Here is a 20,979-nt window from a genome sequence, read left to right as displayed (position 1 = left end):
CTAAATACACAATCGTGCCCATCACTTCAGGTCTCCTTTTTGCAGGGTTAATTTGCAAATACTGTTACTCCCCTATCAAAGTCATACATGTCAAGTGGATGAGGAATGCTTCTATGAGATTTATGCATTTAGAAATGTCCCGACCAAGTAGTGGTGGCCTACTACTTTCATCCATATTCACATTTCTTATCACACGGATGCATTAGGATATCACAATCTCCAGAGAAACTGTGTACTCAAGCCTGTTCCCACTCAGTTCACCTTACCCATTGTGACAGTTCACCAAATAACACTGTCCTTTCTGAGAAAAGATGCTTTGCAATGCATTAGCATACTTTTAAAATGTAGTAAATGTAGATGTATGGCTCTATTCCAGCAGTATATGGAATCCTAGAAACACAGTCTTGTTCTTCAAGGTGAGGGAGGAACTGCTCCAAATATCAGGTGCTGCTTTAAGGGCCTAAACTAGACCCTGAGGGCCATCGGTATTTTTCTTGTATTATTCGTTGCCCAGCATTTACACGGTAAGTTGTCTTGGGTGAGTTGGAGAATACACTTGCCTGTCTCTATTTTGAAAGCACTTTGATCTTTAAGATGTACTCTTCTACATGTTCCAAGTCTGGAACGTGTTGATTTTTTTTTTCATGAAGCTATTTTAAAACTCTAGTTCATTGTTATTTCTTAAATATTTCAAAACTGTGACGCTTACTGCACAGCACGGTTTTCACTTCTGCTTGTTATCTCTGTAAATGAAGAAACAATGAAAAGTCCAATGTGTGGGATATATGATGGTCACAATCCCTTTATTGTAACTTCCTATCTAAACTTCAGTTAATTTTTCCTCATATTTCATTGAATTGCTATTGAGCAGTGCTATAATCAAATTTCCTTCGCTAAATGTTAAGCTTATTTACGAGGAAAAAAGGCAGATGATACTATGGTGACTTTTTCTGTAATATTAGTGACAAGTGAAGGACAGAAATTATTCTTCTGCAGTTCAAAATCAGGAGATTCTGTGTTAGAATATCTGAATAAACTGTCAAAGTTTCCTGAGGATGGTGGGTTTGAACTTATGGATTTCAGTTTCCAAATTTCTGGAGGACCAAAATGTGAGTACTAGTTAAGTTTTCACTTTTTAGTTAAGTTCAATGAAATCTTTCCTTACTTCAACTACTCAGTGGTTTCCACTTGACTAAGGTAAGATAGGATGTATTTAGCTTCTAATGAAGGTCATTGCTAAGAATTGTCTTAGTCTTACATTCCAGGCTTTAATGAATCTTCTTGAAGCTGTTCACATCATATCTTTTTTTAAATTAATTACATGGCGTTATGTGAAACAGTTTTACATTGCATTATGTGACACAGTTCTATAGGTACTGGGATTCCTCCCCCTCTCCCCAAACCGTACCCCATGATGGATTCCTCCACCTTGTTGCATTACCACAGTTCAAGTTCAGTTGAGATTCTTTCATTGCAAGCATATACCAAGCATAGACTCCAGCATCTTATTGTCCAGATAAGCTCAACGGTTTCTTGGGGAGACCATCTCTGGTCTGAAAGTAGAGCCGGCAGAGTATCATCCCAATCAATTGAAAGTCCCAACATAACATCAGCAACAACGCATAACGTTGTGGAATTAATTTACATAGTATTGAGTAACCAATATGCTAAAAAAATGCAAGTTCTTAACCACATCCTGTGACTTCTTCATTGACATTTCAATTATTAGTTTATATACAACCGGGTTCTATACACCTTAAAATGGCCATAGATTACTATTCAGCTATCTCATGTCTATATTTATTATAGTATTTAGCAGCTATTAAAAAAAGCAAAATGCAGTTCTTTGTGGCCAAATGGACCCAACTGGAAACCATAATGCTAAGGGAAATGAGCCAATCTCAAAAGGTTAGATACCACATGTTTGCCTTAATTTAAGATGAAATGATGTCACTATGAAAAATAGTACCTGTAAAATGTAATATTATCTCAACCTCAAACAGCCCATCTCACATGCAATAAGATATTGTGAAGTAACCAATGTACCAACAAGCAATGTGAGTCAAGTTGCTATATGATCTACATCAAAGAACTGTAAAACCTAATATACTTTTAATACTCTATGTTATTCCGTAATGGGGCGGGAGAGCAGGCAAATCTTCCATTTCCCTAGAATGTGTGAGGAAGACATGAAATATAACCTACCAGGTTCATAACTGGTAACTCATAGACAACAGACTCGAATCAGCATTAGACAATAGTTAAACTACAAAAACATATAGGGGGAATCAAGAGTGATCCTAACAACCTCTTAACAGGAGGTCATATGCACAGAGCAGGGGGACCCTAGAGCAGAGCAGGAGGACAGGAGGAGGCTTGTATCCCAACCCTGATGACTCCCGGATCCTCACCAAGGGCTATTTGTATGAGCACCAAGGACTATATCCCAACTGCCAAGGAGAACACGGGGAATTGGAGTACCTTTGGAGGCCAAGAACTCTGAGGTCATCCACTCCCGCTTGGTTCTACCGCATGGGATGGAAGAGGTCCAAATCCTTCCTCACAGGATCCAAGGGCATCAGAACAACAGCCAGGAACTCTGAGCAGTCCGCAGAAACAGAACAGTAAACTTCCTTCAGGACTAGGGAGGGGAGCTTTCTCTGGTCCTAGCTTGGTTCCAACTTTGGGTCCCCACCCTCTCTGGCAATGACCATCAGGATTGCTCTGGAAATTCCTCAAAACAAACAAACAAACAAATAAAAAATCTAGAATAGATAAACAGAGAACAACAAGAAAAGCTTAGAATCAGACAGGAAATGGTCAGCGTGGATTCACTTATGCCTTGCTCGGTGGGACACAAAGATTAGTTACTCCTCACCAGGGTATTGAACATCTCTCTGCACACCCCTCGTAAAACTGTTCTGCACCTAAACTGTTGACAAATGTCTTGTTAGAGTTATAAGCCACATCATATCTTGTTTCCTAGCACTGGTTGCCCTGAGACTCATTTGTGAGATTTTCAAATACACCATTGCCCAGACCTCATACACAAGCCACTTATTCGCATGCTGGTTATAAAACTGGATGTTTGTAAAAGCTCAACAGCTGATGTTTCTTAATGTTTGATGATCTGTAATACAATTTTGTAAATGTTCCCATGTAGAGAAATGTTTAATGGGATTAAGAGAACACTCCAGTACTTTCAAATTTATGTGAACTTATATTTACCTCAAATAACAGATCTTATACGCATCATCTTCTTTAAGATTGCGATGGTTCAGATTTCAGGGTAGACACTTACCTATGTAGAATTTTCATATACATATCTTCTTTTCCAGAGTTTATTGCCTAAGTCAACACTGCACAGTAGATTGCAAAGCTTTTACTGCTTTTTTTTTCCTTCTATCACAGCATCTCTAAGTTCCAACTCTGCAAACTCACCACTGATTTTTGAATGCATTCGCTGAGATCAACTTGTCCTAAATCTCATGCTGAGGGAAGAGCTATTGAGAAATAGGAGAAATATTTCTTATGAGTTACTTTATGTTCTGCAGCAAGGACATAATATATCTCTGTCTCCTATCTGCCCTTGGGCAACCCATTTATATCCATGAAGCACCCCACCAACCTCCCAACCAAAGGAACTCTTGCCCTGCATGCACCTGACTGAGAAGAAAGGGTGAAGAAAACACAGTGTCTGAAGCTGTTGTCCACACACTACACTGTGCTCCACCTCCAGGTAGGTCAGGTAGAGCAGTGCTGTGTCTTCCAGCATTGCTGTGAGAACCTTCATGCCCTTTCTTTCCAAAGTCCTGTTGTGACTTTCTGAGTAAAATCTGAGTTTCTGGTGTGCATATTTCCTTACAGGTGGGAGATTGTCTGTGGCCTGACCCAGAGAATGGGGAGCATAAGCCACTGCTTTGTAAATGTTCCAGGAGACTTATCCTGGGGGTCTCTAAGTTTCTAGGAGGCCCTGTGTGCACATGACATGTGCTTTAGTATCTAGGATGGGGGGAACCCGAGGGAGGGGAGAAGAGGAGAAGTGGAGTTGAATGGTTCTTTCAACTGTGGGAGAGATATTCCTGAGGCTAAGGAGCACTGATTCCTGTGCTATAAACATTCTGAAAGTTTTCTTCCACAGACTTACTACAATGCCTTTCTTCTCACCATGGATCACAGCAGTTTTCATCATTTTCTTGACATTCCCTTGTCATTCTGGTGAGTAAGTCTTCCAGCTCTCGGTGAAGCATCATTAGACATCAGGGAATGTAGGAAACACTTTTTTGACTTAATGATTGGACAAGATTGTCTTTTGGGGTTTGCACACTGTCAGCTGCTGAAATAAGACAGAACATGTTTCAAATGTCCTTTTCAAATATCACGTGTGAATCACTTTTCTTTCATTGCCTACTTTAAAGGAAACAAATATTTAGACTGAGCAATTGACCTTAAATTATTATTTCTCTGGGATGAAGGATATTTCCTTCACATTTTTGCCATTATGATTAGATTCAATGATGTTTAATGCCAAGTGTACACAATCATGAGTCTTTACACCTGGCATTTCTTAGAAATCTAAACTTACTTTATTCTTTTAGATCAAGGCCACTTTTAACAAGATGACTCTGATATGTCTGTGATAAATTATCCCTCTTTAGGTTCCACTGTTTTCATATATTTCAAAGTAAATTGTGAGAATAGAGCCTTCATGTTACAATTAAATGCTAATGATTTAATTTATAATGTCCACCCATTACATGAGAGGGCATATTTTGGGAGCGTAATGCAGCCACTGTCTTCTTTGACTTGATGTTCTTCTATAACAAAATTGGATAACTATGGTATAAAAAATGAAATGAAAGCCAGTATAGGAGATTATGTTAGAATATTAAACAATAGAGAAGACTATTTTCCATAGGTAGTAATAATTTTTAATTACAGGATATTCTGTTTAGTAGTCATTATGTATACATAATATTTTAGTACTACAAAAAATGTTTGATTATTTGTCATTAGTATCAACACAATTCACATAGGGTTTTGCTAAGAAATGTGGGAAATTCACTAGTATGATATAGTCCCCAAAATATTCTTTTTAATATTTTTCTTCTGTTTGTTATTTGCAGAAACCTCTTTCAACCAAGAAGCAGCACCAGTTCGCCAACCAGTAAGTTAATATTGATCAATTATTACGATGAAAATGGCAAATTCTAACAGAAAATGTCAACAAATAAAGTGCACACCTTTGAAACAAAAGAAATTTAAAGTTCAAATGCTATTGGAAACCTATGATATTTATAAAGAGCCATAGATTTAATCTATCCAATAATATAGCACCATTTGGCTTTAATGACCAGTGTAACTATTCCATTATTTAAAATTTCCATGAGTGGGTATAAGGTTTGTTGTACTCAGCAACCAGTGTTTGTAATAGAATGTTTTAGTAGAATCATTCACCCTAACAAGCAAGGGGAATAAAGCAAACAGTAACCCAACTATCTGCTTAAGGATGGATAAAGCTATAATTTAAAACATTCACATTTTGGAACAGAATCTGAAACAGAACTATATTTCTAAACAAGTATACAAAGACCCAAGAAGGTTTAAAATTTACACATGATATTATAAATGTAAAGTCTCCATGACAAAGATTAAATGCTCTACATATAAAAGTAGAGCTCTCTCTATATATACATATATGTTTGTACAATACACATACCAATAGAAAAATACACAAATGGATACACAAAAATATCAGAAAACAAATGATATTCCTTGTTTCAGAAAATAATTGAATTTGGAATAATCAGAGGTGAAAAAAGGTTGGTAAATTATAAAAAAAGTGGATTCAGTTCTTCCATTGCTTTTTAAACTTACATTAGGTTTATGTTTAGCAGACTCATAGTCCCTCAATTTTTATTGATGAACTTTGAAATAAAATTAAATTATTCTTTTCTATATCTGGAATTTTGTGTCAGAATTGAGAGAATTTTTATTTAAAATTTGTTTATCTCATAAATTCAATGATGTTCTTTTGTGTTCAATAGCCAGAATGTGGTTCATTTTCAAACTACATGTGCACCAAAGAATTTGATCCAATTTGTGCGAGTGATGGCCACACGTATGGCAATGGTTGCATATTCTGCAGTATCAAGCGGTAAGAATAACAGATTATCTAGCAACTCTTCAACAGAAATAAAGAAAGTATAATATCTCTATAGTAATATAACCCACTAGAACACATTACTACCCTTCCCTGAAGCTCTATGTCTAAAAGAAGTTTCATTAGAAGTTTTGTATTTGGTTTCTCAGTAGGCCTGCACTGTATAATACAGGTAAATACATAAACCAATTAACCTGGTGTGACTGTTGTTGGTTACTGTTGAATGCAGACTACAGAACTCAGAAATCCCTCACATTGGGCCCCATAGTTCTAACAAGAACTCTTCCCTCCTAATTTGATGACACCCTTCAGTCCATACGTTGAGTTCTGGAACATTCCACTGGATTGCTCTCCTTATTTCTGCACTCTGAGTGAGTTTGCTGCAAAACATTCTGCCAGCCTTCCTATCAACCCAACTCTTGCTCTCACTGACAGGTGTTTCCCCCTATGTAGCCCTTGTAAGTGTAATTTGCAAACTGGCTTCTGCCCCTGGAGATCCATTCAAATAAACCCTAATTCTGTCCTCTTCTGTGTAAGCGCAAATTCCACAATGGAATCAGGACTGGATTGAAGGAAGGGCCAGGTTTTCCCAGATCCGTTCATGTAAAATGTTGGAGAGTAAGTGGGACAGAGCTGCATGTGGAAGTGGAGCAAACTCTATGAAGTGTCCCAGGTTCAAAACCTCACTGAGAAGTGTTTTATGCAGTACTCAGTGAATTTAGAATGTTCTTTCCATCAACTGCTTTTTCTTCTTTTTGTTTTCTTCTTTATAGAGAAAGTAAAGACACATTTTGGTTCCTTCGTTATGGTACCTGCTGAAATATGCCTACCTACACATTTCTGTGGCTTCTGTTGCAGCCCCATTTATGGTGGATTCTACAATCAAATAGAATCTCCTTAATTAGCCTCTTAAATTCCTCGATGATCAAATAAACACAACTGTGGTAACTAAGATGAGATATGGGATGTTAAAGAATCTTCCAACACTAACAGCCATTGTAACTGAAGGACCTTTGTTCCCTGTTTTCAATAACAACTGAAAACACTAGTATCTTAATTTTGTGTTTGATAATAAATTAATACTTTAATCAATATATGTAAAATGCTTTAATCTCTTTAAATGTGCTTTTTAATGTTCTTTCTGTTTTGGGTAAAGTAACGGGTTACAGTAAATGACTATTCTTTGTATCTATGATTTAATATTTCCACAGGAGAATGCACAGTACATGGAGTGTTTCTTAAAATTAAAAATACCTGAATTCCTATTTATCCTAATGCATCAGTTGAATTGAATGAAGCATCAATTGAATAAAACATGAATTGAAAAATAAGTTGCACTTGTTTCTGCATATTAAATTATTGTATATACATGTACAGGTACTCTATGAACTGAAAGTAAATATAAAAATCAGTGGAAGACAATAATCCAAATAGTAAAAGTATTTTCCATATGGTGATGGAATTATACGTTTTTCTTTCTTACCTACTCTTGGGATCTTTTATTTTCGTAAAAGAAATGAACTTGTTTCAAGGAAAACTCCTCAGTAAGACAATAAAATTCTTCATGGATTATCCTGATAATTACTTTTATGCACCCTAACATTTTAAATGCTGATACTTACATGTCACTGTCCTATAGTGACGGACGTGGTGCACGGAGACTTTTTTTAACATGCATGGACTCCTGACTGATGATCAACAGGCAAAGTTTATAACAGCACCAGACTTTTAAAAGAAGGTAGTCACATAGGCATTCATGGTGGAGGTGTCTGAGACATTTACATCGCAACAGCAAGTACAGTTCCCCCAAACACAGCTTGTTACTCTAGCAGGTTCTTTATCTAAACCTGTGAACCAGGATGCATCCTGCTCATTCATCTCCATATCGATTGCTCCTGGCGCCTTCAGGGGATTTAACTGGCTATGTCTCCCACAATAGCAAAGATTCTGAATGCCCTTCTACTAATCCCCCTTTTGTGTTTTGTAAAGTTAAACCTGATAGATGTAGTTAGGGAGAACATGCCCTTGGAAGAGCAGAAAACGGGGAGAAGCAATATTATATATTACACAAAAATAACTTCACCAGGGACCACATACCCTAACTGCCTATCTCATCTAACTCTTCAACATCCTTTTTCCCAAGAGAACGAACCCCAGCTACTGTCAGGAACAGGGGCCAGCAACGACTCTAGCTACTTCATGCTGAACAGGGAGTGGAGAGCGGGGGGGGGGGGGGGGGGGGGACCACAGCAGCCAGGGAATGCATCTAAAGATCTCTGGTAGAAGGTAAAAATATAACATAGTTATCTTTGCCAGAGTAAACATGAGCCCTGAGCATCATAGTTTAAGTTTTGGAAACAATTACCTCAATAAAGCAACAAAACACATGAAGCTTTCCTGAACTGTATGAATAGCCTAAATCAATTGGAATGGCACAGAAACAGTGAAAGTGTTAAACCGCGGGGGTTTAACAGGTACGGCCCCCGCAGTCGCCGCCCGAAAGCTCCCAATAACCAGGTCAGAGGCTGCAAAAGCAAGAGGGATTTTATTGACGTTCGCGAACAGGCTCCCACTCTGCAAGGAGAAGAAGTCCCGATGTCCAGGGGTACAGGCATTTTATACTGCGAGCTCAGCACACCTGCTGGGTTTGGTACAAATTTTATGACCTTAGTCTGGCACCAGCTCAGGGCCCTCCAGCCTCATTTCCTCGGACTAAGGAATTTACTTATCAGGAGATAGAAACTTAGGCCCTCTTCCCATTGTCAGGCCCAGCATGGCCATTCCCCTACCTTTAATCTGATCTCGCCAAGCAGGATACAGAAGCAGAAAAAGCATTAACCCTTACTTTTCTCTTTCAAAAGGATTAACACTGACTTCAGGCTATATGTCCATCATATATAGCAGCTGAATTAAAGTTTAACATCAAAGTTTCTACGCAGTTACATCTTGTTTAGCATTAACAGTTCTGAATCAATAAATTTTTGGGGAGAACATTAACCCATAATTTAAACTTTACAGTTTATAGTATTTAAGCAAGATTTTACAGAACTTCATGCATTTTAAGGATAACCAAATCCATTTTATAATTCTAACAAGTCACATATTAACAATTGAAGAAAAAAGTCTTAGGTGAGTGAGGAAGAACTGAATTCCAAATTCCATCTCATGAAGTCTAGGAGAAGACAAATAGGAAGCCTTACCAGTATGTACAGGCTGAGAGATAATAGGCTAGCTGGCCTTTTTCCTGGCTGTTCCAAACTTTCTATCTCAGTCTCTATTTGAAAGCCAAATCTGTCTCTATCTGAACTAATTTTGGGGCTCACAAGCAACCCTGATATTCAGTGTAAGAGAGCTGGGAGCCAAGGCTTACTAGGTAAGGACCAGAGAAAGCACCTCTCCTGTGCCTGGAAGGAAATTTACAATCCTTTTATCTCTGAGTGCCACCTGGGCTCCTGGCTGTAGTTTCCATGTCACCAGACCCTATCACGAGGGTTCTGGGCTGCTTCCAGCCCATGTGGGAAATCTGATTGGAAATGACTACCTCTGAGGGCACTCACATTCCCTGTGATCTCCTTGGCAGCTGGGATACCATTCTCGGTGTCCATACCGACAATCCTTGAGGAAGTATCCACTACTTCTGCAGCGAAAGTTTTTGGGAAGCCTCGGGCGGTGGGGAGATCGCCTGGATTAGGATACAGACCTACTCTTATCCTACTGCCACGCCCCGAGATCCTCTCCTGCTCTGTACACACAACCTCCTTTTAAGAGGGTGTCAGGGTTTTTCTGGATCCCACTGTAAGTTTTTATAGGCTTTCTAATGTCTAAGGGTGTTACGAATCTGTTATCTAAAAATAATCTCCTATAATCTTAATAGATTATACTTATACACACCTCTGATTTTTGAATGCATCAGCTGAGATCAACGTATACCAAATTCATGCTGAGGGAAGATCTATTGAGGAATAGGAGAAATATTTCTTATGAGATACTTTATGTTCTCTAGCAAGGACAGAAAATATCTCTGTCTCCTATCTGCCCTTGGGCAGCCCATTTATCTCCATGAGGCACACCACCAAAAAACCAACCAAGGAAGCTCTTGTCCTGCATGCACGTCCACTGAGAAGAAAGGGGGAATAAAACACACATTATCTAGAGTTGTTATCCACACTCTACACTGTGCTCCACCTCCAGGTAGGTCAGGTGGCATACCTAGAGCAGTACTCTGGCTTCCAGCATTACTGTGAGAACCTTCATATCCTTTCTTTTCAAAGTCCTGTTGTGACTTTCTGAGTAAAATCTGAGTTTCTGGTGTGAACATTTCCTTACAGGTGGGAGATTATGACCTGATTCAGAGGAAAGGGAGAATAAGTCACTCCTTTATAGGTGTTCCATTCCAGGAGACTTATCCTGGGGGTCTCTAAGTTTCTAGGAGGCCCTGTGTGCACATGATGTGTGCTTTGGTATCTGAGGATGGGGAGAACCTGAGGGAGGGGAGAGGAGGTGGAGTTGAATGATCCTTTCAAGTGTAAGAGATATTCCTGTGGCCAAGGAGCACTGACTCCTGTGCTATAAACATTCTGAAAGTTTTCTTCCACAGACTTGCTACAATGCCTTTCTTCTCACCATGGATCACAGCAGTGTTCATCATTTCCTTGACATTCTTCTTTCATTGTGGTGAGTATACGTAGCAAGCCCTTGTTTCAATTAGTGATTGGCCAAGATTTCCTGTTGGGTTTTGCAAACTGTCTGGTGGTGAAATAAGACAGGACATGTTTCAAATGCTTTTTCAAATTGCAGCTGTGAATCACTTTTCTTTCAATGCCTACTTTAAAGTAAAGAAATATTTAGAATGGGCAATAGCTCTTAGATTATTATTTCTTTGGGATGAAAGATCTTTGCTTATCATTTTTCCCTTATGGTCATATTCCACGTCGGTTTAATGCCAAGTATACGGAATCATGAGTCTTTATACTTGGCATTTCTTTGAAGTCTAATATTCTCTTAGATACAGGGCATATTTAAGAAGCAGACACATTCTCATATCTGTGATAAATTATTTGCTGAGCCTGATTCAAAGCCAGGAGCCAAAGATTTTACCATCCTCTACTGCTTTTCCAGGCCACAAGACTAGAAATTTGGAGACTGGAGCTGGATGGGAATTGGCACTGCCAGGACATGAACCCAATGTCCATGTGGAATCCCTGAGCATGTGAGGCGAGGACATTAGCCACTAGTCTATAAAAAACCAAGTTTGAGAAGTTCTCTTTGTTAAGGTTCCATTGTATTCTTACATTTCAAATTAAACTGTGAGACTGCAGCCTCCGTATTACAATTGAATACTAATATGTTAAATACTAATTAATATCTAAATATTACTTGAAAGGGCATATTATGGGAACGTAATGCAATTGTTACCTTCTTGAGTAGATGGTCTTTTGCAACATTTAGAAAACTATGGTTTTATACCACACTGGGAAATGAAAGCCTACATAGGAGAATATGGTGGAATATTAAACAATAGAGAAGACTATTTTTCATAGGTAATGACAATTTTTAATGACATGATATTCTCTTTTGTAGTCATTTTGTGTACTTAACTTTTTCAAACTAACAGAAATGCTCATTTTATTACTTGCATGCATTATTACTGGTACGCCATTCACATACAGTTCTACTACTAAGAAATGTGAGAAATTCACAGAATAGTGTATATTATTGTCCACATTTTCTTCTTTTTCACATTTTACTTCTGTCTATTGCTTGCAGAAACCTCTTTTAACCAAGAAACAGAAGTTCGAGGAATAGTAAGTCAATAGTGATTAATTTTTAAGTTGGAAATGATAAATTCTAACAGAAAATGTCAACAAATAAAGTATACACCTTTGAAACAAAAGAAACATTAAATAATAAGTGATATGCTATTGAAAACCTATAGGTTTGATCAAATCTATAGGTTTGATCTATCCAATAATATAGCATCATTTGGCTTTAATGACCAGTGTAACTATTCCATTATTTAAAATTTCCATGAGTGGGTATAAGGTTTGTTGTACTCAGCAACCAGTGTTTGTAATAGAATGTTTTAGTAGAATCATTCACCCTAACAAGCAAGAGGAATAAAGCAAATAGTAACCCAACTATCTACTTAAGGATGGATAAAGTTATAATTTAAAACATTCACATTTTGGAACAGAATCTGAAACAGAAGAAAATGAACTATATTTCTAAACAAGTATACAAAGACCCAAGAAGGTTTAAAATTTACACATGATATTATAAATGTAAAGTCTCCATGACAAAGATTAAATGCTTTACATATAAAAGTAGAGCTCTATATAATGGTATGTATATGTTTGTACAATATACTTACCAATACAAAAATATGCAAATGGATACATAAAAGTATCAGAATACAAATGAGATTCCTTGTTTCAGAATGTAATTGATCTGAGAATAAACAGAGGTGGAAACAGGTTGATAAATTATAAAAAAAAAAGTGGATACAGTTGCTTCCATTGCTTTTTAAATTTACATTGTGTTTATTAAGCAAAGTAAGAATATTAAATGTTTAGCTGACTCATGGTACCTCAATTTTTATTAATGAACTTTGAAGCTGAATATAACTATTGCTTTCTATATCTGCAACTTATGTGAAGGAAGAAAATTTTATTTAAATCTTATATATCTCAAAAATTCAATGGTGTCTTTTTGTGTTCAATAGCCAAGATGTGGTTCATATGCAAGTTACATTTGCAACAATGAATTTGATCCAATCTGTGCGAGTGATGGCTACACATATGGCAATAGTTGCATGTTTTGCAGTGCCAAGAGGTAAGAATGCCAGATGATATAGCAATTCTTCACCAGAAATAGAGAAACTAACACATAATGATAGTAAAAACCATGTTTCTGATGATCTAGGGAAATCATACCAAAAAGAGCTGCAATATATCTCATATCATAAAACCCACTAAAACACATTTCTACTTCTCACTGAAGCTCTGTGTCTAAAAGAAGTTTTGTTAGAAGATTTGTATTTGGCCTCTCCGTATACTTGTATTGTATAATACACACAAGTACATAAGCCAGTTAATTGAACTCTGTATAACAGTTGCTAGTTACTATTGAATGCTGACTTCAGAACTCAGAAATCCCTCATATTGGGCCCCATAGTTCTAACACGAGCTCCTCCCTCCTAATTTGATGACACCCTTCAGTCCTTCTTCCGACAATAGGACATTCTGGAACATTCCACTGAATCTCCATCCCTAATTTCTGCACTCTGAGTTTGCTGTTAAACGTTGCGCAAGCTTTCCTATTTAACACACTGTTGCTCTCTCTGACAGGTGTTTCCCTCCTATGTAGCCCTTGTATGTGTAAGCTGCAAACAGGCTTCTGTCCCAGGAAATCCACTCAAACAAAACCTAAACCTATCCTCTTCTCTGTATGAGTAAGTTCCACTACGGAATCAAAACAGGTTGAAAGAAGGTCCAGGTTTTCCCAGATTTGTTCATGTAAAATGTTGGAGAGTAAGTGGGACAGAGCTGCAAGTGGAAGTGGAGAGCAAACTCTATGAAGTGCCCCGGGTTCAAAACCTCACTGAGAAGTGTTTCATGCAGTACTTGGTGAATTCAAAATGTTCTTTCCATCATTTACTTTTTTCTCTCTTTGTTCTCTTATAGTAGGACTAATGGCACACTCTCATTCCTTTATTATGGCACTTGTTATGACACCTGACCTTCATATTTCTATGGCTTCTTTGCAACTCTATATATGGTGGATTCTGCAATCAACGAGAATCTCTTTAACTGGTATCTTAAATTTCTCAAAGATCAAGTGGTAGCCTCATGGGACATGGTATGATAAAAGATCTTCCAACACTAACAACCATTGTAATTGAAGGGCCTTTGTTCGCAGTGTTCTCTGTTTTCAGTAACAACTGAAAACACCAGCATCTTAATTTTGTGTTTGATAATAAAATAGCACAAATGCAATCATCAATACTTTAATCAATATATGTTAAATACTTTAATCTCTTTAAATGTACTTTTTAATGTTCTTTCTATTTTGCGTAAAGTAATAAGTTACAATACATGATGATTCTTTGTATCTATAATTTAATATTTTCACAGGTGAATGCACAGTACATTATTTGAGTGTTTCTTAAAATTAAAAATACCTGGATTCCTCTTTACCCTTGAGTATCAGTTCAATAATTGAATGAAGCATCAACTGAATAAAGCATCATTTAACTAATTAGTTATGCCTTCTACTGAGTATGAAATTAATGTGTATACACATATAGATACTCTATGAATTGAAAGTAAATATAAAACTCAGTGGAATATAATACTCCAAATATTAATTTCCATATAGTGTAGAATTACAGATTTTTCAACTTTGGGAGATTCTACTTTAGTAAAAGACATGAAGTTTTTCAAGAAAAACTCCTCAGTAAGGTAATAAAATTCCTCATGGATTTTCCTGCTAATAACTTTTATGCTCTCTAGCATTTTCAAATGGCAATACTTAGCCAATTTTTCCTCTATTTTTCTGCTATATTTTGAATTGAAATTGTCATTTAGTAGTGACTTTATTATGGCTCAGAGAAAAATGGGGATTTCTGCCATAATGTCTCCATTACTGTAGTTTTATAGTAAGTCTTAGACTTAGGTAGCTTGAATTATCCCTCTACTTTTTTATGGTGTTAGCTATTCTAGGTGCTTTGTCATTTCATACAAACTTGTTATCTTACAAATGTTTTTGTGTTTAGAAGATAAAGTAACAAATACGCAAAGAAAGAAGAAGAGATCTTTTCTTACTGCTTTCCTATCTTAGGACCTATAATCCTGCTCATTTTTTTTCCCTTCCTGCTACATCATGACTTATTTTGCAGCTCCCAGAGAAAACACACAATACCTCTACGCCATGTTTCCCTTAGCATCTCCCTTATTCCCACTGTTTCCCTCCCTCACAAATCAATGAAAGAGACTTAGTGGGAAGGTGGCAACTAAGGAGGGGGAGTGAACTAAATAGTCACAGTCTGCAAAGCTGGTGGCCTCAGTTCCCATGAGGTCTCTGCATGAGGTAAGTCAAAGACAGATCTGGGGAGCTGCATTTAGTGTGGAGCATGGCTGCAAAGATTGTTCCCAGAGAGTGCCAACTGAAGGCACTTCCTGTTTTCAACAGTGTATGTTTCCTGAAACAGACATGTTACTTCTGGGCTAACAAAAGGGTTGAGAAAGCAAGCATGTAATGTTTACCTGCTCAAACTGGACTTGGATCTAGGCTTTCTCCCACAGGACCACTGAGACTTTTTTGCACATTGTGTGTCTGGTTGATGTTAGACTTGGAAGAATAAAAGGAAAATAACTCCTGATAGAAAAGAGGGGAAATAATTGCCCTGTATTAGAAATATGGGTGTTTGGGATACTTTACTCACCTGTAGGAGTGTTTCCAAGTGTGGCATCTGATTCTTTCTGAACATTCAATGTTCTAGAATTGATTCTGTTTCATAAGTTACAAACCATCATAAATTTTAGTTCACAGACATGAAAGCATGCCTTTCTGTTCCACATGGATTAGAGTTGTTCTCATCATGCTCCTCGCCTTTCTTCATTCTGGTGAGTCTATTTCCTGGTCCTGAGTGACACACATCTCATATCCTAGAAAATAGGGAGACTTACTATGTTAGGTTGGTAACAGTTGTTGGTAATGAAACAGATATAGTACACAAGTCGTCCTGAGGTTACATAAATACTTTTTTCTCTTTTTAATCCTCAGAGTGGAGAAATGAAGAAAGAATGATGGGTTAGGATGCAGATATTTGCTTTTTGTTAATCCTTACTGAAAAAAAACACAATATTTTCCTTACGGGATGTCTTATTCTTGGTTGTTAATTCAAAGCGTGAGTGAGACTGATCTCTTACCCTCCATGAGTCTCCTGAAATCAAACCTATTTGTGTAAAGAAATACACTAATACTTCAATCTACAGTGTTCTTGGAACATTAGGCTAAAGCAATCCGTAAGGCACTTGGTTAAAGTACAAAATTAAGCAGATATTTAATCCATTAAGTGCTGTGTAAGTTTTATGTTTGAATGAATCATGTAAAGCATTGTCCTGTTTATTTAGATATCAATTATGAAGCTGAAGAAGCAATGGAAGACATTTCAAAGTAATATGTGGAATAAATATATTTAAAAATTTTTAGATTGTGAGCTGAATATTTTGCTACTGCCAATAGAGATTGATACATAAAAATTGAATACATTTTTAAATCTTTTCTGTTTTTGTTTTATGACACAGTTTAATATGCATTGGGATTTCCTGTCCACCTTCCCAAGTTACCCAATGGGTATCTTTCATGATGCTGCCATTGAATTATCTCCCAACAATGTAGGCATGGACAATGTCAGAGACTACAGCAGTCCATTGGGCCTGCAGAAAACATCTGCTAACATAGCAGAGAGGGAAGGCAGAATCCCAGAAAAGGGGTGGGTAGATGTGTAGAAGGAAGGACTGGTAACAGAGTGTGTTAAAGGCAAGAAATGCATTCTGAGGCTGACTGTCCTAGGAATAAGCAAGGGGGCCGAGACCAAGAGATTTGCAGTGGGGAACTGAAGAAAATGTAAGGGTCAGACCCACGTACCATCCCATGTGAGGGACCTGGGCTGGGTAGTTTGCATCAACCACCACCACTGAATACCACTCACTGCCACACATGGTATATTTGTGGGTCAGGTCTCGAGGTGGGCAAACCTGGGCCAGTTCATAACACCCAATAGAAGATTTGAGAACCAGGACAGGGTGCGGAACAAGCCATTCGGTGCAGCACCAGCCAATTCACATTAGCGCCAGGACAGGTCCAGGTTCGGCATCAGCACACATCAGTGAGAGCTGGCATCAAGGGCAGACTGGGCCAGGCCAGGCTACAGCACCTGTTGACAAATGCAGAGGTGAGATGTGCCATTCCAGACTGGAATGCAGCACCCACAGCATACCCATATGCACATGAACAATATTTAGATCACTGGAGCCTGCAGAGGATATCTGGTACCATAGCAGAGGAAGGAGGACAGAACAAATTGGTCAACTATCAAATTGTGAAGTGTGACAGCAAATTTCTGGGTGAACGGAGACTCAGAGGTGGACTGTGTCACCAATGGATCTTGGAAAGATATCCTCATCCTTGGATCTCTGAGATCAACATCATTTCAGAACTTGCAAAACCACTTATGCAGAAGCCTTGGAACATGCTCCACATCAATGGCCTTGGTGATACCGGGTGGCTGTTCCCCACCCCTGGCTACTGAGGCAGTTGGGAGACTGGGTGTAGTTTCTCCTTTTATCTCCCTCCTTCGCTCTGACACAGGAAGAAGAAAAAGAAAAGTGTGGAAACCATGGTATATCCCACTTTCTCTGATCCTGGACCCTTCCCTCTCTAATCAACTATGTAAAGCTCGATTTCATTTAATCTAATGTTCTAGGGGTAGAGAATGACCCATTCAGCTCACATCTTACGGCAGATCCCCTCATTTATTTCCTTCCTTCCTTCCTTCCTTCCTTCCTTCCTTCTTTCCCTCTCTTTCACTCTCTGTCTCTTTTTCTCTTACTTCTTGGTTTGATTCCATTACACATTTTGGAGCTTGCTTGGAAAGCTTTCTGCTCCTATCTTGGGACCTGTAATTGCTGATAATATCTTTTTGTTCTCTCCACACTGCACTGAGATTTATCAGATTAAATTTTCTCTAGTCTCCTGACAGAAGCTCTGTGAAGAACTAGTTGTGAGCATCTTGCATGGGTTGCTTTAAGCCCTTTAGGAACAACATGAAATTTCTCTCACATTTCATGGCTGTGGGCCATCTCTCTTATACCTGTCAAGTTCTCCACTCACAGATCAAGAAGGAATCCTTAATGGATCTACTTGAAGAAGGAGAAAAGCTAAAATAACCATTCTGCAGGACTCTTTAGCTCTGTGTTCACTACCTGAAGTAATCATATGTGAAATGTAAGGAGGTAGCCCTGATGTTCAAGATTCCTTTCAGAAAGAACAGTTCCTGTTTTTTGAGGAAAACCCTGGAAAGCAAGAGTGTTTTCTTTAGCTACAGTCACACTCCTAGAGGTGATCTGAAGAGTTGCAGAGTAAATAGCACCTTCTTATTTGTGGAAAGAGGATGTTTATCTGCATGTGCTCTTCATATGTAGATGACAGTCTCCCTTTCATTGAAACTGAATGAACACTGGAATGCAAAGCAGGAATGGTTCTCCTGAGTTAGGATCCCAGGTTGTTGGAGCCTCCTGTGCCAAAGACACCCTTTACCAAAGTGGACTTTGATTGTTTGCCTGTCCATTGGAAATATATGGTACATACACATATTAAACTGTCCATGAGAGGCTGTAGAATCAATTCTCCCATACCAGTGAGCACTCTTAACACAGAGATGTTGACTTCTGTTTCTTTCTTTCTAAAGAGCGATATAAGGAGACTGGAGAAATGGTTGACAAAGTACTAGCTAAGGAAATAAACAAGATGAGTCTGGCCGTCTCCTGTGCTGAAAATGGGGACGTATTCATGGGAGTATAATGGTGGGATGTCAAAGGGACAGTCATCCAGCTGCAATATAAGAAGCCCATGCTGGGGGAAAAAGGTGAATTTGCTGCCAAACAAAAAAAAGCTTCCCTTTATGAGAATAATATTGATTGTATGGTAGAGACATTATTCAGTGAACCATTTATGTTTTACTGTTTGAAACTGTATTAACTAGGTGAATCACACTGCAGCAATTGATGTTAGTATTTTTCTTACCATTGTACTCTCATTGTCTTTCATCAAGAGTGGTATATAGGGCCTGGCGGTGTGGCCTAGCAGCTAAAGTCCTTGCCCTGAACGCGCCGGGATCCCATGTGGGCGCCGGTTCTAATCCCGGCAGCTCCACTTCCCATCTGACTCCCTGCTTGTGGCCTGGGAAAGCAGTCAAGGACGGCCCAAAGATTTGGGACCCTGCACCCGCGTGGGAGACCTGGAGGGGGCTCTGGGTTCCCGGCTCTGGATCGGCGCAGCACCGGCCGTTGCGGCTCACTTGGGGAGTGAAACATCAGACGGAGGATCTTCCTCTCTGTCTCTCCTCTCTGTATGTCTGACTTTCTAATAAAAATAGATAAACCTTTAAAAAAAAGAGTGGTATATAAGTTGCATATGTAAAATTTAAGGAGATTTATGAAGAGACAGACAAATTTAACGAAGAGATAAACAAATACAAATTTTGTGACTAGTACCTTACAGAACCGGTTTTAGTGCCAGTGCATTGGTTCTACTGGATAATCCTCTTCGTCCAAGTGCAGCTTAGTATCCCATCTGCTTTGCTTCCCAATCAGCTTAAGGTCTAGCAAAGCACTGGATGATGGCCCAAGGTCTTTGGACACTGCACACCTGTTACAAAACTTTGGCTCCTGGCCTTGGATCGGCTTAGCTCCAGACACTGCAGCCATTTGTTGGGTGAACCAGTAGATAGAGAATCTTTTCTCTCATTGCTCTCCTTCTCTCTGTAAATCTGCCTTTCCAATAAAATTAAGTATAAGTCTTTCAAAATATATGTTATCTCATTGAAATAATTTTCATAGCACACTAATTTCTCTTGTTCGTGATATAATTCAGATACATTGTTTTTGAACTATCTTAGCTTAAATATTATGCCTGAATTATAGATTATTACATGCACTTACTGTCTGATATAATCAATAAGCTTTTTAGTTGCTCTGATATGGCATCACATGTTTCACAGGCGCTCTAAGAGACACTGCACTTTATTCAGTCAGACACAAATTCTATTGGCTGATCACAATAATTATGTGGTATATTTGTTGACTCACTTACGCACACTTTAGAATGTCGGAATATGCTGGCAAGGATGTTCCATTGTCTAGGCCTCATGCACAAGTGACAGATTCACTTGATTGATTAGAGCCGGCCGTTGGTAAACGGTCTTCAGTAGATATCTCTTCCTGCTTCTGACTGTGACACATAGTATTTTTTTTAAGACTTACTTATTTTTATTGGAAAGGCAATTTTACAAAGAGAAGAAAAGAGAGAGAAATAATCTTCTGTCCGCTGGTAGTGGTTACAACCAAAAGAGGTGAGCCAACCTGAAGCCAGGAGCCAGGAGGATTTCCTGGACTCCCCTTCAATGCAGTCTCAAGGCTTTGGAAACCCTCAACAGCTTCCTCAGGCCTCAAGCAGGGAGACTGATGGAAGTAAAGCAGCTGGGATAGGAAGTGGTGCCCATATGAGATCTGGCAGATACTAGGCAAGGATTTATCACCTAGGCTATCGAGTCAGGACCTGCAATTTATTTTTACAAGATAGGATCACAAGAACTCTACATTAGCAATTACAAATTTATGTGATTCTACATTTAAATCAACTTAGAGATCCACCAGGCATCAAATCTCCATTAAGTTTGATGTGTTTCTGGTCTAGCAAGTTAGGCACTTATCCACGTAGAATTTTTCATATGCACTTTCTACCTTTACTGATTTTATTCTCTTGGACATTCATACCCAATAATTTAGACAGCATTTACTTCTTTTTATTGCTCTTCTGTTTTTTCTGTCACAGGATCTATTATTAGCACCTCTTCACTCTCACCACTGATTTTTGAATGCATCTGCTGAGATCAGCTTGTCCAGAACTTCATGCTGAGGGAAGATCTATTGAGAAACAGGAGAAATATTTCTTATGAGCTACTTTACGATCTCCAGGAACAACACAAAATATCTCTCTCCTATCTGCCCTTGGGCAGCCTTTTTATCCTCACA

At 38.4% G+C, this 20,979-nt stretch overlaps 2 protein-coding genes across 10 annotated transcripts in view; one reads left to right on the top strand and one right to left on the bottom strand.

Annotated features, from left to right (window-relative positions):
• LOC131482641 (sperm-associated acrosin inhibitor-like) overlaps nucleotides 1–20,979 on the bottom strand; it is a 58,255-nt gene that overhangs the window by 5,185 nt on the left and 32,091 nt on the right. The gene's annotated exons all lie outside the window — the stretch shown is intronic.
• The window catches only part of LOC131482643 (ovomucoid-like), a 29,243-nt gene continuing 11,926 nt past the window's right edge, over nucleotides 3,663–20,979 (top strand). The window contains exons 1-5 of one of the 8 annotated variants that reach the window (XM_058677635.1): nucleotides 3,686–3,739; nucleotides 4,142–4,218; nucleotides 11,930–11,967; nucleotides 12,885–12,994; nucleotides 13,846–14,033. In XM_058677635.1, the coding sequence (XP_058533618.1) occupies nucleotides 4,152–4,218; nucleotides 11,930–11,967; nucleotides 12,885–12,994; nucleotides 13,846–13,900 (270 nt within the window). In that variant the 5' untranslated portion in view covers nucleotides 3,686–3,739; nucleotides 4,142–4,151 and the 3' untranslated portion in view covers nucleotides 13,901–14,033. Of the gene's footprint in view, nucleotides 3,740–4,128; nucleotides 4,219–10,343; nucleotides 10,492–10,747; nucleotides 10,838–11,929; nucleotides 11,968–12,884; nucleotides 12,995–13,845; nucleotides 14,034–14,295; nucleotides 14,423–20,979 lie in introns of those variants that run through there. The other 7 variants (XR_009247188.1, XM_058677634.1, XM_058677630.1 and 4 more) reach the window with 7 other exon arrangements.

This window comes from Ochotona princeps, chromosome 19 (assembly GCF_030435755.1).
Source record: "Ochotona princeps isolate mOchPri1 chromosome 19, mOchPri1.hap1, whole genome shotgun sequence".
NCBI lineage: Eukaryota > Metazoa > Chordata > Mammalia > Lagomorpha > Ochotonidae > Ochotona > Ochotona princeps.
This window is presented reverse-complemented; position numbering and strand designations above follow the sequence as displayed.